Source organism: Condylura cristata, unplaced genomic scaffold, assembly GCF_000260355.1.
Source record: "Condylura cristata isolate star-nosed mole 26May11 unplaced genomic scaffold, ConCri1.0 scaffold00004, whole genome shotgun sequence".
Taxonomy (NCBI): Eukaryota; Metazoa; Chordata; class Mammalia; order Eulipotyphla; family Talpidae; genus Condylura; species Condylura cristata.
The window spans coordinates 63,213,700-63,229,576 of NW_004567105.1; the positions used below are offsets into that span (position 1 = coordinate 63,213,700).

General features: G+C 51.7%; 1 protein-coding gene across 1 annotated transcript; it reads right to left on the bottom strand.

The window, feature by feature from the left end:
* Positions 1–3,201: 3,201 nt before the first annotated feature.
* Positions 3,202–4,270, bottom strand: CCRL2 (chemokine (C-C motif) receptor-like 2). The gene has a single exon (XM_012735236.1). It carries the CDS (start codon positions 4,264–4,266, stop codon positions 3,214–3,216), a length of 1,053 nt encoding a protein of 350 aa, XP_012590690.1. The 5' UTR covers positions 4,267–4,270; the 3' UTR covers positions 3,202–3,213.
* Between the last annotated feature and the right edge of the window lie 11,607 nt (positions 4,271–15,877).

Sequence of the window (15,877 nt, forward strand, 5' to 3'; positions counted from 1 at the left end):
GCTAAATGTTTAATTTTTAAAAAAACTGCCAGATTTTCTAATGTGGCTGTGTGTGATAGTGTGATTTATGGAAAATACTATTTGGTCATTCAGGTCACCAAAATATATTTCTTATACATATTTGGTCTTCATCCCAGCTCCTGGTTACAGAACCCTTGGACTTTTCTTGTGCTTTAAAGGTAATGAAGTCAATGAAGGTAACTTTTGGAAAACATCTACGACTGATAGTCAGAGAAACCAACTTGCTGTTGAATAGCCAGACTTTCAGTCCTGCTCCCCGAGAGGGCAGAGAGGGGCTACAGGTGGAGTTCAAATGCCAATGGCCAATAATTTAATCACTCATGCCTATGTAAAGAAGCCTCTATGACAAGTCCAAGAGAAATGACTTTAAAGAGCTTCTAGGTTGATGAGCTTGTGAAAATTGAAGTTTGTCTGGGGAGGCTGTGGAAGCTGTTCCTCTCCTCATACCGGGCACTGTGCAGCTTCCCTGGCTGTCGCCTTGTATCTATCCTTCTGAAAGAGTAGGTGATCTACAAGCCAGGAGGGAAGGACACAAACGTCTGTGGTGATGGCCACGGGTGTCTTGCTGTGGTCATTTTATGGGGACAACCCCTGAGGGGTGAAATCAAACATTGTACGAAAGTGAACAATGATGTGAAAATATATTAATAAAAATGGAAAACTATAAAAATCTACAAATAGGGCCCTCCCTGGTGGCAAGAGGGTTAAAGCACAGCACTAAGAAGCTTAAGCCACTTCCACATGAATTCAATCCCCGCCTGCCCCGGAGGCGACCACATGGTGGGGCAGACCTCTCCTGGCCCGCCTGCTGCTCCCCTCAGCAGTGTACTTCGGCAATCTGCCTGTTCTGCTCCCCACTCTGTCTCTGGTGAATCCTCTCACTCTCCGAATCTCTGGCCTGTACTCCAGTTCTGTATGAATAAGTAAATAAACCTTTAAAAAAATCTACAAATATTAAAAATGCAACAAAACTTATAAAAGATTGGTGATCGAGTGAATAAATGGTTTTCCTGGGTCCTGTGAGCCCTTCTTCTGAGTGGTAACAGGTGATCAGAAGCATCGATGATAACCTGGGGCTTGCATCACCTGAAGCCTGAAGACGGTTTTGGAGAGATCTGTAGCCAGCTGGTCAGAAGGGCAGGGCTCGTGGCTGGTGTCTGAGTGGAGCGTGGATGTGAGAGCTTGAGCTTTAATCTATGGAATCTGACACTACCTACCCAAGAGAGTGTCAGCTTGCGTCAAACTCTTGGATACGCTGCTGAAGTCCAAGAAATGCTACTGGGCCGGGGAGGACCCAGCACCCACCCTTCGGAAATTGGGTCTCAGAGTCTAACCACACGGTATGTCATTTATATTTCTACCAGCAGTGCCTGAGAGCTCCGGTCGTTTCTCATTTTTGCTTTAGATAGAAAAGCTGCCATGTCAAACTTCACCTTAGTTTCTATTTTCCTTTGTGGTGTAACTAGCTGTCAGGCAAATGAATTCTGGCTTTTTACACCACTAACCTCTGTGGCCATCACCTGTGACCGTGATAGTGTTGATGCAGAAGGCGCTGCGGAGCGTGGGTGCAGGGCACACGTGCCTGATTGTGGACACCTGGCACAGGGAGGCGTGTGCGCATGTGTCAGTGTGCACACCTGAGCCCGGAGTCAGGGCTGGAAGGGCGGCTACGAGAGGAAGAGGCGAGACCATGAGAGTGCCCGAGGGAGCCCAGACAAGGAACGCTCAGGGGTTCACTGGGGTCTTGTCAGCCTGTGGGCCCCCCTCTCAGCACCCTGCCCACCCTGCACCTGATTGCCGCTCTTGCCTTTGGAATAGCAGGAGCCTTGTTTTAGAGAACACCCTGAAAGACTTCTTGGGGCTGCACCCACCCAGCTCACTTTGATGTTTACCATAGTTTTGTTACTTTCTGTCACCTTCCTGCCGGAAGGCCTCTGAGCAATGCAGAGTCTCAGAGAAGAGGATTATGTCAGTAAAACTGAAATGGTTGGTATAAGTCTCTTTATTCCTCCCCTAGCAGCTGACAGCCGCCTCACAGCAACTCTGTCCACCACATCCCTACCCCCGCCTCTGCAAACCCCTCTACTTTCCTGAATAATTCATCTCCGGTTCTATATTTCACAACACAATCACACATTCAGCACAGAACAAAACCTCCTGGTGAGATCCTGCTCCCCAGAACAGTGGTTCTCAGCGTGTGGCCCCAGGACCGCAGTATCAGCGTTCCCACGGATATTAGAGTGTAAATTCTAGGTTCCTTCCAGAACCCAACCTCTGAGTCAGACACTCTGGGGTGAGGCCTGGCAACCTTTGTTCTCCAGAGAGGCTGTGGTGTGTGCTGAGGTTGTGAGCCCCTGCGTAGAGTAACTCAGAGCATGTGTTTAGCTGTGTGTAGCCCAAGCATGTCACTGCTGGGCTCCACCATCACTCACAGGCTTTCGGAATAATTCATCTAATGCAAATGGAGGTCTTCAGTTAGGGGGCACCAGATGGAGATTTCTAATGTTCAGAAAAGATTTTTTCCTCCTCTCATTTCTTCAGTACAAAGCAGTTTCTACCCATAGGGTTTTTTTTTTGGGGGGGGGGGAGGAGGTGGTACAGGCCAGAGGTGCAGGTGCGGTGAGAGGATTCACCAGAGACAGTGGGGAGCAGAACAGGCTGACTGGCGAAGTACACTGCTGAGGGGAGCAGCGGGCGGGTCAGGAGAGGTCTGCCGCGCCAAGTGGTCACCTCCGGGGCAGGCAGGGATAGAACTCATGCGGAAGTGGCTTAAGCTTCTCAGTGCTGTGCTTTAACCCGCTGCGCCACCAGGGAGGGCCCCAATTGGTTTTTAAAAGACAGTTATTCTATGTGCGTTTGCCCAATTTTTGGAAGCTTTGTATGCTGGACTAAGCATAAGTTTTGGAGCAATGGTTTGTGTCCCAGCTCTGTACTTTTTAACTCTGTGGTCTTAGAAGAATTTGGAGTCTCAGTTACCCCCTCAGAGAAAGGAGGATAATTCCATGCATTCCATGGACAAGTGGTGAGGTGTGAAGGAGCCTAGCACAGTGCCTGGGACAGTCGATGCTGTCCTTCCCCTGCCCTGTTTCTTCCTGTATCCTACTTTATATGCACATGTGTCAAAATCAATTAATGAAGCAATTTAACGAGACAAAAATCAATGTTTATTTATCCTGCCTCTGAAGGGCTGGTTTAAACTTCAGAGGAACACCTGTGTTCTCTCTGTGGCGAGTCGTATTCGGGTGCCTGGGGGTGTCCAGTCAGAGTGCTGCCACACCAAGGGCAGAGGCTGTAGAGGTGTTGCCTAACTGTCTTGTCCAAAAGCACAACGAGGAGCAGGTTGACACAGCAGTGGGAGGTGGCCAGGAGTTTCGTTATCTGGACACCTCTGTCCAGGAGGTAGGTGCTTCTGCAGCCATGCAGTGAGAAGTATTCTTTGAAAGTAGCCAGGAACAGCACAATATTGTAGGGTCCCCACATCAGAAGGAAAACAACCGTTATGGCAAAAACAAGCTTGAAAAGATTGTCTCTCCTCTCCTGGCATGTCAGTAGGTAGCAACTTAGAGAAACAAACAGTGGAAAAAGAAATCCCAAAATGTTCATCTTTAAGGTCAGAAACTTCTTCCAGAATGGCTCATCTGCTGGCAGGAATGAAGTCCCATAAAAGGAGCACTGGATTTTCTGACCTCCCTCCTGAGATGTGTAAAGCATGAATTCAGGCAGCGTGAATAGAATGACCGTGCCCCAGGCCAGGACACTTGTCATGATGCGGCAGGGCAGCCTGGCAGCTGTGGAAATCCTTCGCACGTTGCAAGACACCAGGTACCGCTGCACAGCCAGGAGGGTGTTCCAAAGCACCTCCCCGTAGAGGCCCACAGAGTAGAGTGCAGCCAGGATCTTGCACATGGGGTCGTTGAGGATCTCCCCGTGGGAGGCGGTGAGAGTCCAGAAAGGCAGGACGAGCGAGAAGCACAAGTTAGAAATAACCAAGTTTAAGAAATAGATGTTTTCCATGTGTCTGAGTCCTTTGCATTTTACCAGGATGAACGCCAGCCCGGTGTGGCCCAGGAGCCCGGCCACGCCGCAGGCAGCATAGAGCGGTGGCACCGGCCCCACAGGGAGGCTCCTGGTGTCATAGGGGGCGCATGATGTGGTCTGGAGGCCTTCGAGGTCATCCGGCAGATCCCCCTCTATGAGCACGTCATACTCGTCATACTCGTCCTGTGCTGATGTGTAATTGGCCATCACCGGGCCCCCTGTGGAGAGAGGGGAGGTGGTTTTCCTTCCACGAAGCTGAAGAGGAAGCAGTAGCCTACACTACTGTCCTGGCAGCTACAGCTTCCCTCGGCTGGTGCTTCATTTCGCCCAGAATAGGTCTACAGCCGAGAAGACTAAGAATAAACATTTCTCTCCCATACCCTACTGCCGGGGGGCAGTGGCCACCATCCCCCCCACACCCCCCCAGATGCACTGGGTACCTTGTGCTGCCCCAGAGGCAGGGCACTTCTCACGGGGCTCACATTCTCTGGGTAGGGACGAGGCTTGCTCACCTGAAGGCAGCGTGTGTGAAAACTCAGTCGTGAAGAGAACAAATCACCCGGGCTAGATTCAAGAAATAGTCGCAGGTCACAATTTTTACATATGTCTGAAGAGTTTGCTTACCACCGAGACCGTTTGCTGCGACAGGCTGGGCTCTGCGTTCTCGGAAAGTAAGTAAACAAATGTTTGTAAAAGTGAAACCACCCTCGGCATCATCAGACATAACTGAGGAAACACATGAATGACTGACCACTTAGGATGAGTTCCCAGGGGAGGGTACAGCCTCCTGACCTACCATCCACACTGTGGTGGGAATGGCCCAGCCAGCTGAGAGTCAGTTTCCTTCTGAACAACAGCCCTGACCCACGGGTCCAGCGAAGCGCCAGAAAACCACCGTTTATTCCCCTGGTGGGTCTGCCCATCAGTCACAGTTCTCTGGGAACTCACCGAAATAAAGCAACTTGAAAGTTCCCCCAAGCCCTCAGTATTTCTTCAGCCGCTGAAAGAAAAGTTGTTTTTCTTCCTACTTGCTTCTCCCATCCCCCGCCTTTGATTTCCCCATGGCTTTAGATAGCCGTCCTCCTGCCTGCCCTAGATAAGGGAACTGAGCTGCTTCTGCTCTGCTGTGATACGGAGGGAGAGACGGGGAGGCACTCTGACAGGGACGCTCCAAGTAGGCAACAGCTGTCCAAAATGTTGCATAGTGACTAGGGATTCTGATGTGAGGAACCAGCGTTAGGCAGGAGCTCACTGGTGAGCAGTGTGTCTGGGTTTTTATTGCACTGTGTACTTGGACTGAGGGTCAATGGGGGGAGGATCTGGGGACAGTGGGGGTGCAGAGTGATGCCGCTTGGGCAGGGGGCTTGAGAGGTGGGGACTTCGTGCCAGTGAGGGTGAGGCTGCTGTAAAATATGAGAGAAATTGGTAGCAAGGAAAACAGGGACTTAAGTAAACTGTGAGGGGCCGACCCAGCTCTGAGAAGGGGAAAAGAAACAGGAAAATTCCAAGGTGAAGACATAGAAGCGTCAAGTAAGGGCGCAGAGAAGTGAGAGGAACAGCTCCTTCCTGAGGCTGAGGGTGCGGAAGGTTGAGTCTAGAGCTAAAGAGAGAAGAACCCAGATTTGCAGTGGTGGGAGGAGGTAGTGAGGGAGAGGGGAAGAGGGACCCGTCAGGGCTGGGTTTGGGGGTTTGGGGAGAAGGATGAACTGAGAAAAGGAACTTGAAAAACTGAGAACTGTATATGGTCATCTCCTGTTTTACTTTGTTCTCTGACTGGTCTAGTCTGTGGAGCCGTCTTTGATGGTCTGGCATTTATTCATCCGGCTGGCTAAATGACATCCTTTTGCGGCAAAGATGCATTTGAGGTAGCATTCAATACAGAATGTGGACCTGCTAATATAGATATAGAAATGAGGGAACTATTAAGAGAAAGGAAAAATAAACATTAAACAGCGCCCAGACAAGTATGTGGCCGAACATTCAGCTGAACTCACAGGGTACCATAGCTACATTCCTCTCCGTGGAGGGGTTGGTGTTGGTGGGAATCTGACTTGTGAATGTTTCCCAGCCAGCCCCCCACTCCTCGGGTATGGGTTTCTGTGAACGTGTGAGGTCAGCAGAGGCCCTTCCCGCCGGGGTCTACCTCCTGAGGTTGGGCTCCTAGGAGCCACCCCCCCTCCCTGCCCCCAGCATCCAGAAAGGAGGTGCTGGCCGCTCACTGGTGAGTCCCAGGCCAGGGAATGAGCATCACGTCAAAGCCTGAAAGTTGAAAATCTCCCTGAATACAACATTGCACAGCCCATGGGCAGGTGAAGAGGACATAGTGGCCCTCCTGCCTGTGTGTCCCTGGATCATGTGAAATGTGAAGTCTCCCAAAGCAACATACTCACTTTTGATGTTAGTATGGCCTTTGCTTTTGGTATTATTTTATTTTGGCTGAATTCCCAGTATTCTGCTTCCCCACACCCAAGCCATGGGATTCTTGAAAATTCTCAATTGGTAGGAAGGAGTGGTTGAAAGAACTGCATTGGGGCAAGGGGCAGTTTTTATGTACCTTTCTAATGTCTGGAACCAAACAGAGCCACTTTTGTGAATCGTCACTGCAGCCTATGACTATGGCAAGTAGCTCACAGACTTTCCTTTGACACCCTGAATTTCTCTTCTTTACTCTAATTTGACTCCATTTTCAGTCCAAGAAAGAACCATGCTACCTCCTCTCCCTGTATACAGATAATGCATTCAACAAATATTTGCAGGGGAGCTATTCCACGGAGCCCACCGATGGGACAATACCCCATCTAACAGGGGGGGAATCTGCCTTGTGAGTGTTTCCCAGCCAGCCCCCCACTCCTTCTTGGGTGTTCAGCCTCCCCACACCTGCTATCCCCCCGGTATTCTTTAAGGTTCTCCTTGGGTTGTTATGTCTACATCTAGTAGATGTTCTTTGTTCAATTTACTTGTGTGATTTCTATCTCTTGGCTGGTTGCTGATTGATAGCTCCAACATTAAATTTAGTTCAATCAAAAAATGGCAGATGCAGGGATGCTGAGTGCAGACCTGACATTTTTCCAGAGGTCTCACTCGGCATTGAGAAGTGAATACTTGAACATTTACCATGATGATAATTAAGTCTATGTTTTAGGATGATTTTGCCAACCAGTACTGTCAGATTATCTATCTGTAATTTTTATTAGCAAATATTATAGAAAATTTAGAAAGAACGGAATGATATGCTATGATATTCTTAAATAAAAGCTACTAATAAATAAAACCCTTAAAATCAACAGTAGCAAACACCACTTCCTCTAGGGTTGCTCCAGCTGAACTAGTCAGTGCAGAGTTTGGAAGCCCGTATGAGATCAAAGGAAACATCAACGTGGACACACGAGAAGACATGGCTGAAGGAAGCAGGATCATGGGTTCTCCCTCCTCCCATCCCTTATAAAATGACCCAAAAATGGTTTCAGCAAAAATTCAAAAAATCTGCCAGTAGCAAATGAACAAGAAGTAAGGCACAATCCTTACCAAGGCTTCAGATGTGGCTCAGGAGAGGTGTCTAAAACTAATGCTACTGCAGAGAAAGTGCTGAAGAAAGGAGGGAAAAGAGAAAATCCCGAGCTACCCTAACAGTGTCCAGTTAGGAGGAAGGGGACTCAGAAGAAAGGGAAACAGCCACCGAAGAAAGCCCCTCTGAGCCACAAGGGCTTCTAGGACTTTCCACACTCTGGGAGGAGGTGCGCAAGAGTGGAGTGACCCTTGTGGTCACTGAGCTCTGATAATATTTTTTGGTCTTATGAGGACCTTAGTTTGTTCTTTCTTTTTTATTTATGCATACAAAAACTGGGGTACAGGCCAGAGGTGGGGAGGAGTGAGACGATTCACTAGAGACAGAGTGGGGAGCAGAACAGGCAGACTGAAATACACTGCTGAGGGGAGCAGCGGGCAAGACAGGAGAGGCCTGTGGGTCAGCACCCTGTAGGTCAGCTCCCTTGCCAGGGGATCCAGCTCGTGCCTCGGTGGCTGAGGATAGCTTCATAGCGCTGCACTTTAACCCTGTGCGCCACCAGGGGTGGCCCCAGGACCTTAGTTCTTTATAAAAATAACCGGTCAAACCATATTTAATCACGCCTCTCAGGGCTGAATATTTCCTGGGGATTCTTTTCTCTGTGGTAACTTTTGGTGGTCTGTGGTCCAGGGGAGTTTTGCCACTTCTTCAGCCAGAAGCAACTAAGGATGTCTATGGTCTGAGATGATTTTTTCCTGGCTTGGTTTTGGGGTATCCTGTTTTGAGGGTTTTACAAAACTGGACTTCAGTTTGGGGGTCTTGGAGATTGCCCCCTGGCCAGTTAAGGCTTAACAAAACCAGATAAGCACCCTGAAACTTCATCCCCTGCAGTGGGACTGGCGGCCTGTCCTGACTAGCACCAAGCAGGCATGGTCTCCTACTTGCCACCCAAGTTGTTGTAAAGAACCCCTGTCCAACTTTCCTCAGTTGCCCAACTTGAGGGGATGAGCTGTCTCTGGTCAGGGACACATGTCCCCAGTGGCAGGAACTTTGCCAAGCTGGGGAGGAGATGGCAAGCATTGTTCTCTGCCCTCAGGCACTGCCACTCCAGGGTGGGCATCAGGGCCACTCAGACATGTCCAAGAAGGCACAAGCCGGGCTGCCCACAGTGCTGCAGGCAGTCAGAGGGTCAGGGAAGCTGTCAAGGGTGAGCGTCCTCCACGAAAGCCTCCATGGGGTTTAGCCAGCAAGGAGTATGAAAGCCTCTCTCCACCCTTTTCCTCCTAATGTCTTTTTCTTTAGGTCCTTGGGAGAAGGAAAGAAGGGCAATGGAAGGGAAAATAACAGAACTCAAGGCGGAGACATGGTATTTTTCTTAGTATCTGCGACTAGTGGAAGAGAATGTTAAAGCGGAGGGCCAGACCAGTTTAGATGGCATCTGGGAACCCAGCTCTGGCTGCGCCCAGGAGACCTGTGAGGAGGGGGTCGGGCTTCCAGGAGCCAGTGAGGCCGGACCCAGAGCAGAAGCACCACAGTGGTTCCGGCCCAGGCCTCTGCTGCTCCTGGGGCGCTCTCAGCCAGAGCTGTGTGCCCCAGGCAGGGAGAGGCCAGGCCCTACCCTCCCTCTCCCTGGCCTCAGACACCCTCTGGGAGGGACCATGGTGGCAGGCAGATGCTAGAGCCGGAGGAGGTTCCCACTGAGGGCCCACAGCTGGGAAGGCCAGTCCGTGGGCTCTGAGCGGGGCATCCAGGCTGAGCCCTACAGCACCCACAGACCACACTGAAGAACTCCATTTTTCTGAATGCCAAGAAACAGAAACTGAAATTTCCAAAGCCACCCTGTCATGAGACCAAGAAACCCATGCCGCCCCAGGCACACTGGCCACAGCGGTGCTGTGAGGGAGCCCCACTGCCCTCTCCTCCACGAGACCATTTCCCTGGCTACTCACACGTCATCAACAGGTCTGAAGAGAAGAGTCAGCGTGGAAGAGGCTCCGTCCCTCTTGCGCTTCCCTCTTCCTCCTCCTCCTTCCCACCGCCAGACCATGCTTTTTGGAGTGTGTGGTGATTTTTTCTGCCCTGGTCTTGACCTTTCGGCATCTGACATCACTGGCTCTTCCTCTTTCTCCCTTTGCTCTTCTCTGCCATTGGCTCTGTCCCCATCTGGTGAGGACCGATTCCTGTCTTGTAGATAGCCATCTCCTCTTTGTGTCTTACAAAGGGAAACCAGGGGAGGGCTGCGGGGGGGAGCGCTGAAAAACTGGGAGAGAAGGAGCGAGCGAGTGTACTTTTGTGTATGTCTCTTTGAATGTGGGCACTAATTGAATTTATGAGGGCTCCCCCGTGACCTCATCCCTTCCCAAAGGCTGTATCTTCTAATACCATCCTCTTGGGGTACGGCATTTCAATCTATGACTTGGGAGGGGTGTCACAAACATTTCACAACAGCTGGTGAACAGGTACCGTGCACCTGTGTAGGAAAACCTAGCTACTCGATAGGAAAAAGAAAGCATAGAGTAGAAAAATACTTCTCTCTGAGTGATGGGAGAAGGGACTTTTAAGTCTCTGTTAATGAAGGTCTCCAAGTGTGGGCGGCACGGCTGGCCCACCTGGCCAGGGCGGGAGCCCCGGAAGATCCTTGGGGTTGATCCAGGCATCACCGAGCATCTGCCCGTAGGAAAGGCCCAGGACATTCTGAGCTGGGGCATTGACCCATCACAGGTCCTCTCTCCAGAACACTGCTGGCCACGGTGGGGTCCAATCATGGTCATTATCTCTCAGCGCAAGAACTGACGGACTTGGGGAGCATGCACCCGAACTTTGTGGGGTTCAGGTGGCCTCTCTGTTGTGTCCACTGTGAAGGCCCTCGATGAATCACTGAAGGCTGACCGGGGCTCTAACTGCTCACCCCACAGCTCCTGAAGCTGCTGGTCATCACTCAGAGCATGGAAATGTTGACTGTGCACCCCATGGGTGGATCAGTGGAAGTTCCCCCTCCCAGGAAGTTCCCCCCCCCCAACACCGAATCACACCTGCCCCAACAGCTTCCAGAGCTGACACCCAGCTTGAAGCAAGTGCACAGCCAGAGATAGGTGTTCAGCAGCCCAGGGATGTGGGTAGCTGCCTGGAGCTGGAAGGGCAGAAATGGAGCAGAAATATGGTAGGAGCTGCGCTGTGAGGAGCACAGCGCGTTAGCGGCCTTGGAATGAACGCTGCACTGCCTGGGGGAGTAACCTCGGTTCTCCCTTTACTCCAGGTCCAGAGACAGCCATCCAAAGGATAACGAATGAAACTGCAAAGGCTTTCGAAGAAAAATGGGGGAGATTTTTGCCATGTCAGAGCAGGGGACGCTTTTCAGAATGCCACAAGACCCCAAAACCAAAGGACAGTCAACTGCATGCAAATAAGAACGCTGCTGGCAGACGGCAACGAAGGTAAGAGCTGACACTGAGCACAGCTCTGTGCACTGTTGGGACAGTCTAGGGGGCTGGTTTTAGCTCCATTTTCAGCAGGGAAAGTGAGGCTCAGGGTCTTAAGAAACTTGCTCATGGTCATAAAATGAATGAAAAAATGTGTGCCACATAATGCTAGTGTTGGTGGAAAAGTGGGAGGTGGGGAGATGGATGCGAATTAGCTAACGTAGGCAGGAAATGTGTCCTGAACGGCACAAAATGGATGAGTAGAAATGGAAGCATGAGGGGTGCCAGGGAGGTTCTACAACCGGCCTGAGGGGCTCAGAGAGCCCGAGCCTTGTCGGGCAGGACCCTCCCACCCCTTCCAGAGGGCGGTGGCACCCAGACACTAGAAACACCACACTGCTCAGTGTGTGGTCCAAGAAGGAGGCACAGGATGAGTGGTGGGGTGCGGCCGCTTCTTTCTTCACAAAATGGTCACAATGAAACACGGACACTAAGGCCCCCTGCCCCCCGCACCACCCCGCCCCGGCCTGCTGCTCCTTCTCTGAGTCTCTCCTTGCAGTGAGGGTTCCTGAGCTGCAGGACTAGTCCACGCTTAACAGCTGGACACAGGCACTGACACCGCAGTGGCGGGGGAGCAGATTCATCAGGCTCTGCACCGTTACCCTTGTGGCTACCACCTGCGTGCGGCCTTGATGTGTTGACACAGAGGCGCTTGGGCGCGAGAGTGCGGGCACGCGTGCCTGACTGTGGACACCTGGAGGTGGTGGGCACACGTGCATCACCGGGCACACTTGAGCCAGGAGGCCAGTGCTATAAAGCAGCATCACCTGGCCACGAGAAACTGAGGGGGCTAAGGAGACCACCAGAGGGTGCCGGAGAGAGCTGAGAAAGAGTAAAAGGGTCCCGGGGGTGGGTGGGGGTGGGAGGCTCACTTGCCTGCCTCCCAGCACCCACCGCCTGGCAGTGCATGGTCCCTGCATGCCAGCCTCCCTGCCCGGTATGCCTGTGGTCTGGTTCCCCGAGAGCACTGAAGCCTGAAAAATCCGCCGAGGGCTCAGCGACTCCCCTTTGTCTGCTAGAGAATGACAGTGAGCCTGCCCGTGCTGTGCAAGCAAAGTCAAAACTTGCTGAACTGATGCATAAACCAGGCACGTAGAATCACACATCATTGTGCACTTGGGCACTGAGATAGGGAGATGCCCCGCTCTGCCGACACGAAGCTTTGCAATTCACAGGGAGGGAGTGTTGGCCCCAGGCAGGCTGGAGGGCACGCTCCTGGTCCAGTCCTGTCCTCTCCGCTGGTCACTGCTCCTTATGTCCCTCTGGGGGAGTCCTCAGCCACACTCTCATGGTCTGTCCCTGCTGAAGCACCTCAGGCACCTGGCCCCTCTTGCCCTGTTCGTGCACTTGCGTAATGGCTCCTCTTGCATCCCACCTAGGGGCTTCTAAGCAGCCCTTACTCCACTGTCCCCTCCAGGCTCCGGTCCCCCCATGCTTGAGCTGGGAGGGCCACTCTCCTTCCCGGACCTGTCGCCAGCACTTTTCAAAAGCCACGTAGCTTTGCTTAGTGAACGCCTGCCTTGCTCTCTAAATAGTGAATTTCAGGAGAACAGATGCAACCTCTCTCTCTCATCGCGTGGGCTTGAAAGGGATTTCCGAAGGGTACAAATTAGTAGACATAAACCTCAATGGAGGAATTTCAGTGGAAGGATGAACTATTGCTATCTTCAAAGTGCCTTTGTTCTTCTCTGCAGAATTCTCCTTGCCTTGCCCAGGGCTGATGTGAACTCCCAGAGTTTTCCAGTCTCCCAAAGATGATGTGTTACCGAAGCAGTTAGAGGGAAGATGGTTATGGGTGGAGGGTGGATGAGAGAATACAGGGAAGTTCTTTTGCTAACATAAGCGAAATCTATATCCCTTTAAAGCAACAGACCACTTGCTTTTTTGTTTATTGAGGAGAAAAGGAACAGAAATTAAGTAGCTCAAAACAAACCTTTTCTACCCGTGAGATTTGTTCTCTTTCAAACTTGAAGACACTCAGCTCAGCATGGGTGTCAGATACCCCACTTTTATTTAATTTTCCCTTGGAGTGGAATGGCCCAGCATAATTCAAAACCAGAAATGAAAGTAGAAATACTTGGAACCTTAAACACAGCCATGTTACGTTGCCAATTAAGTCGATTCATACGCTTTCAAAACCAACCTGGCGGAAGACAGAGATCGCATTCTGCAGGGAAACGTTCCGTTTCAACTTGGCGGCACATAGAATCACTTGGGAACCCTTCAGAAGTCAAACCACAGGCCCCACTGGTAGAGGGATCATTGGTAGCTGAGTGGCGGGACTGGCACTCAGGTGTTGCTGTTTGAAAAACGCCCCAGGTGGCTTGACTTCAGCAACAGAAAGCCAGGGACTTGAGGGCAGGTCCATGAATCCCGGGCCCCACTTTCATGATGGACGTGGGTGGGGACCAGGAGGCCCCTCCCCCAGGGGCTCGCAACTGGCCGCCCAGACATGACGCAACAGCTTGGCGTGGCCGAGGACACGAGGACACGGCCGCCCACACGGCTTGCATCAGATTCTGCGCTTCCGGGGCAGCCGAGGGGGTGGGCTGACTGTGCCCCCACAATCTTTCCACGACGCCCGGCGTGTGACTCAAAGGAAGCTATGACAGTAATGCTAAAAGGAGACCAGGACTGGAAAGAAAACCTCCTACACCACCTACCCCTGGAACTTGCACCCCGAGGGAGCACACACAGAGAGGTGGGAAGGGATTATTACAAATGCTTTCTCAAAAAACCTGACCTGGCAAGGTTCTGAGTATAGCAATTTGCAAGATGAGCCAGGACCCTTCATTCACCACAGGCACAGAAACAACCACGAAGGGTTGTGTGGCATTCACCCTGGGCCGCTGTGGAGACACTTCTGTCCACAACAGGGCTGATGCCAACAGACACAGCTTTAAACCGCTGAATGCAACAATGCACCCTCCTGCCCCTGCGTTCGCTGAGGTCAAGACCAGCTGACCAACACCCTTGCTGGTTGCTAGTGTGGCCACAGGGGGGCAGTAGAGCCCCAGGCTGGTCACGGCTTCCGCGGCTCCCAGCGCCTTTGGTGAAATGTGCCCTTTGAAAAACCAGTTACCCCTTATGAAAAAGACATACGCGTAAGCTCTTGAAATATGACATAATCACAATAATACAGAACAGATAAAGAGGTAACGCCAGGGCGCGAAATGAGTCAGACTTGTAAAAATACAGAAAACTGTAATGTCTTGGGAAATGGATTTTATTTAAAAGCAAAGATGCTATGGAAATGCTTTCCTGCTTTGGCCTCTTCTGTCCTCCCCAGCCCTGAGGGTGGTGGCCCGCACTTTCTCCACATCCCGGGGTGAGATGGTGCTGGCTCACGGTGAGGGAGTACCCACTGCCCTGCCACCCTCCCCCACCTGTCACAGGCTCCGTCTTCTGAGGTTAAGTCTTGCGCCTTCCTTGAGAAGCCTAACCCTGGAAAGCAGGGAGCCTGTCCAAAACAAGTGCCTTGTGAAATTATCGCCCTGCTGGAAATCCCGATGCGTTTAACCCTTGGACTACCTACAGCTTAAACATGGTAACTGCATGAATGCGCATCTTCTCCCTGCTGGGGACATTTTCCTTGGCTTCCACTTTATCGGGCAGGGATCTGGGTTGAGGCAGAGGGTTGCCTTCATGGGGTATGAGGAAGGGCATGGGAACCTGCGGGCTGTGACAGGCAGGGTGGAGGCCTCCTGGAGTGAGGACTGGGAGAGTCAGGCAAGGGAGCTGTCCAGGGAGGGGTTCAGGGGGAGGGGAGACAGGCTGCATCACCTGGGCAGCTTCTTCTCCAGGTTGACATTGGCTGCGTTTCCTGAGCTGGAAAGAGGGCAGGCTGTGCTTCAAGACTGCTGGGCCAGCAGGGTGGCTTCACCTCATGAGCAGACCGCCCTGGCTCTTCCCTCTACTCTCCCCAGCTCCCACCCACACTCCCTCCTGGGCCTCCTGGGTGCAAGCCTCCTTTTGGCAGAGGAGCTGGAAGGCAGACCTTCCAGACTGCTCTGGAGACAGCATGTGAACAGAGGGCAGCTCCCACATCCTTGATTTCTCACGTCCAAGTGGACCCCACTTGGAAGTGAGAGCCCAGCTGGAGGAGTGGGCCTGGAAGGCTGTCTGGGCCAGAGCTCTCTCCTTTCCCAGCAGGGAGGAATCACAGCACAGAGATTCAAATGATGGCTGTTGTTAGTCTTGCCATTACAGCCAAGTTTAGGGAGGGATTTTTTTTAAGGTTTATTTATGCACACGGAACTGGGTACAAGCCAGAGGTCTAGGGGCAGGAAGAGGATTCACCAGAGATGGAGTGGGGAGCAGAACAGACAAAGTACACTGCTGAGGGGGGCAGCAGGTGAGACAGGTCTGCGCGCCATGTGGGTCACCTCCAGGGCCGAGGATCGAACTTGCAATGAGGCAGCTGTGGCCAGCTTGCAGTGCTGCGTCCTAACCCGCTGTGCCACCAGGAAGGGCTTAGGGAGGAATTTTAGTGGAAAGAAAACCAACCTTGAGTGCCACCAGCCTCATCGTTAAGCCTGTGTATCTGTAGCTGAGGACTCAGGGCCAGGGACGCTGGTCTGTGTCTCTTCAAATGCTATCCCTTGACCTACCCTTAAACACACCGGGTTTTTCTTTTTAGAAAAGTCAACTCTTTGGTTTGAGTAATAGAGTTAAATCTGAGATTTAAAATTTTGGGCAGTCAGTGATTAAAAAATTCCACCTTTGTAGGCAGCATCTTTAAATACAAATTCTCTTGGCCATCTGAACTTGGGAGAGGTTCCGCTTTGAAAATCACAATACTCAGCATTAAAAAGAAAATATACTCAAATGCTCA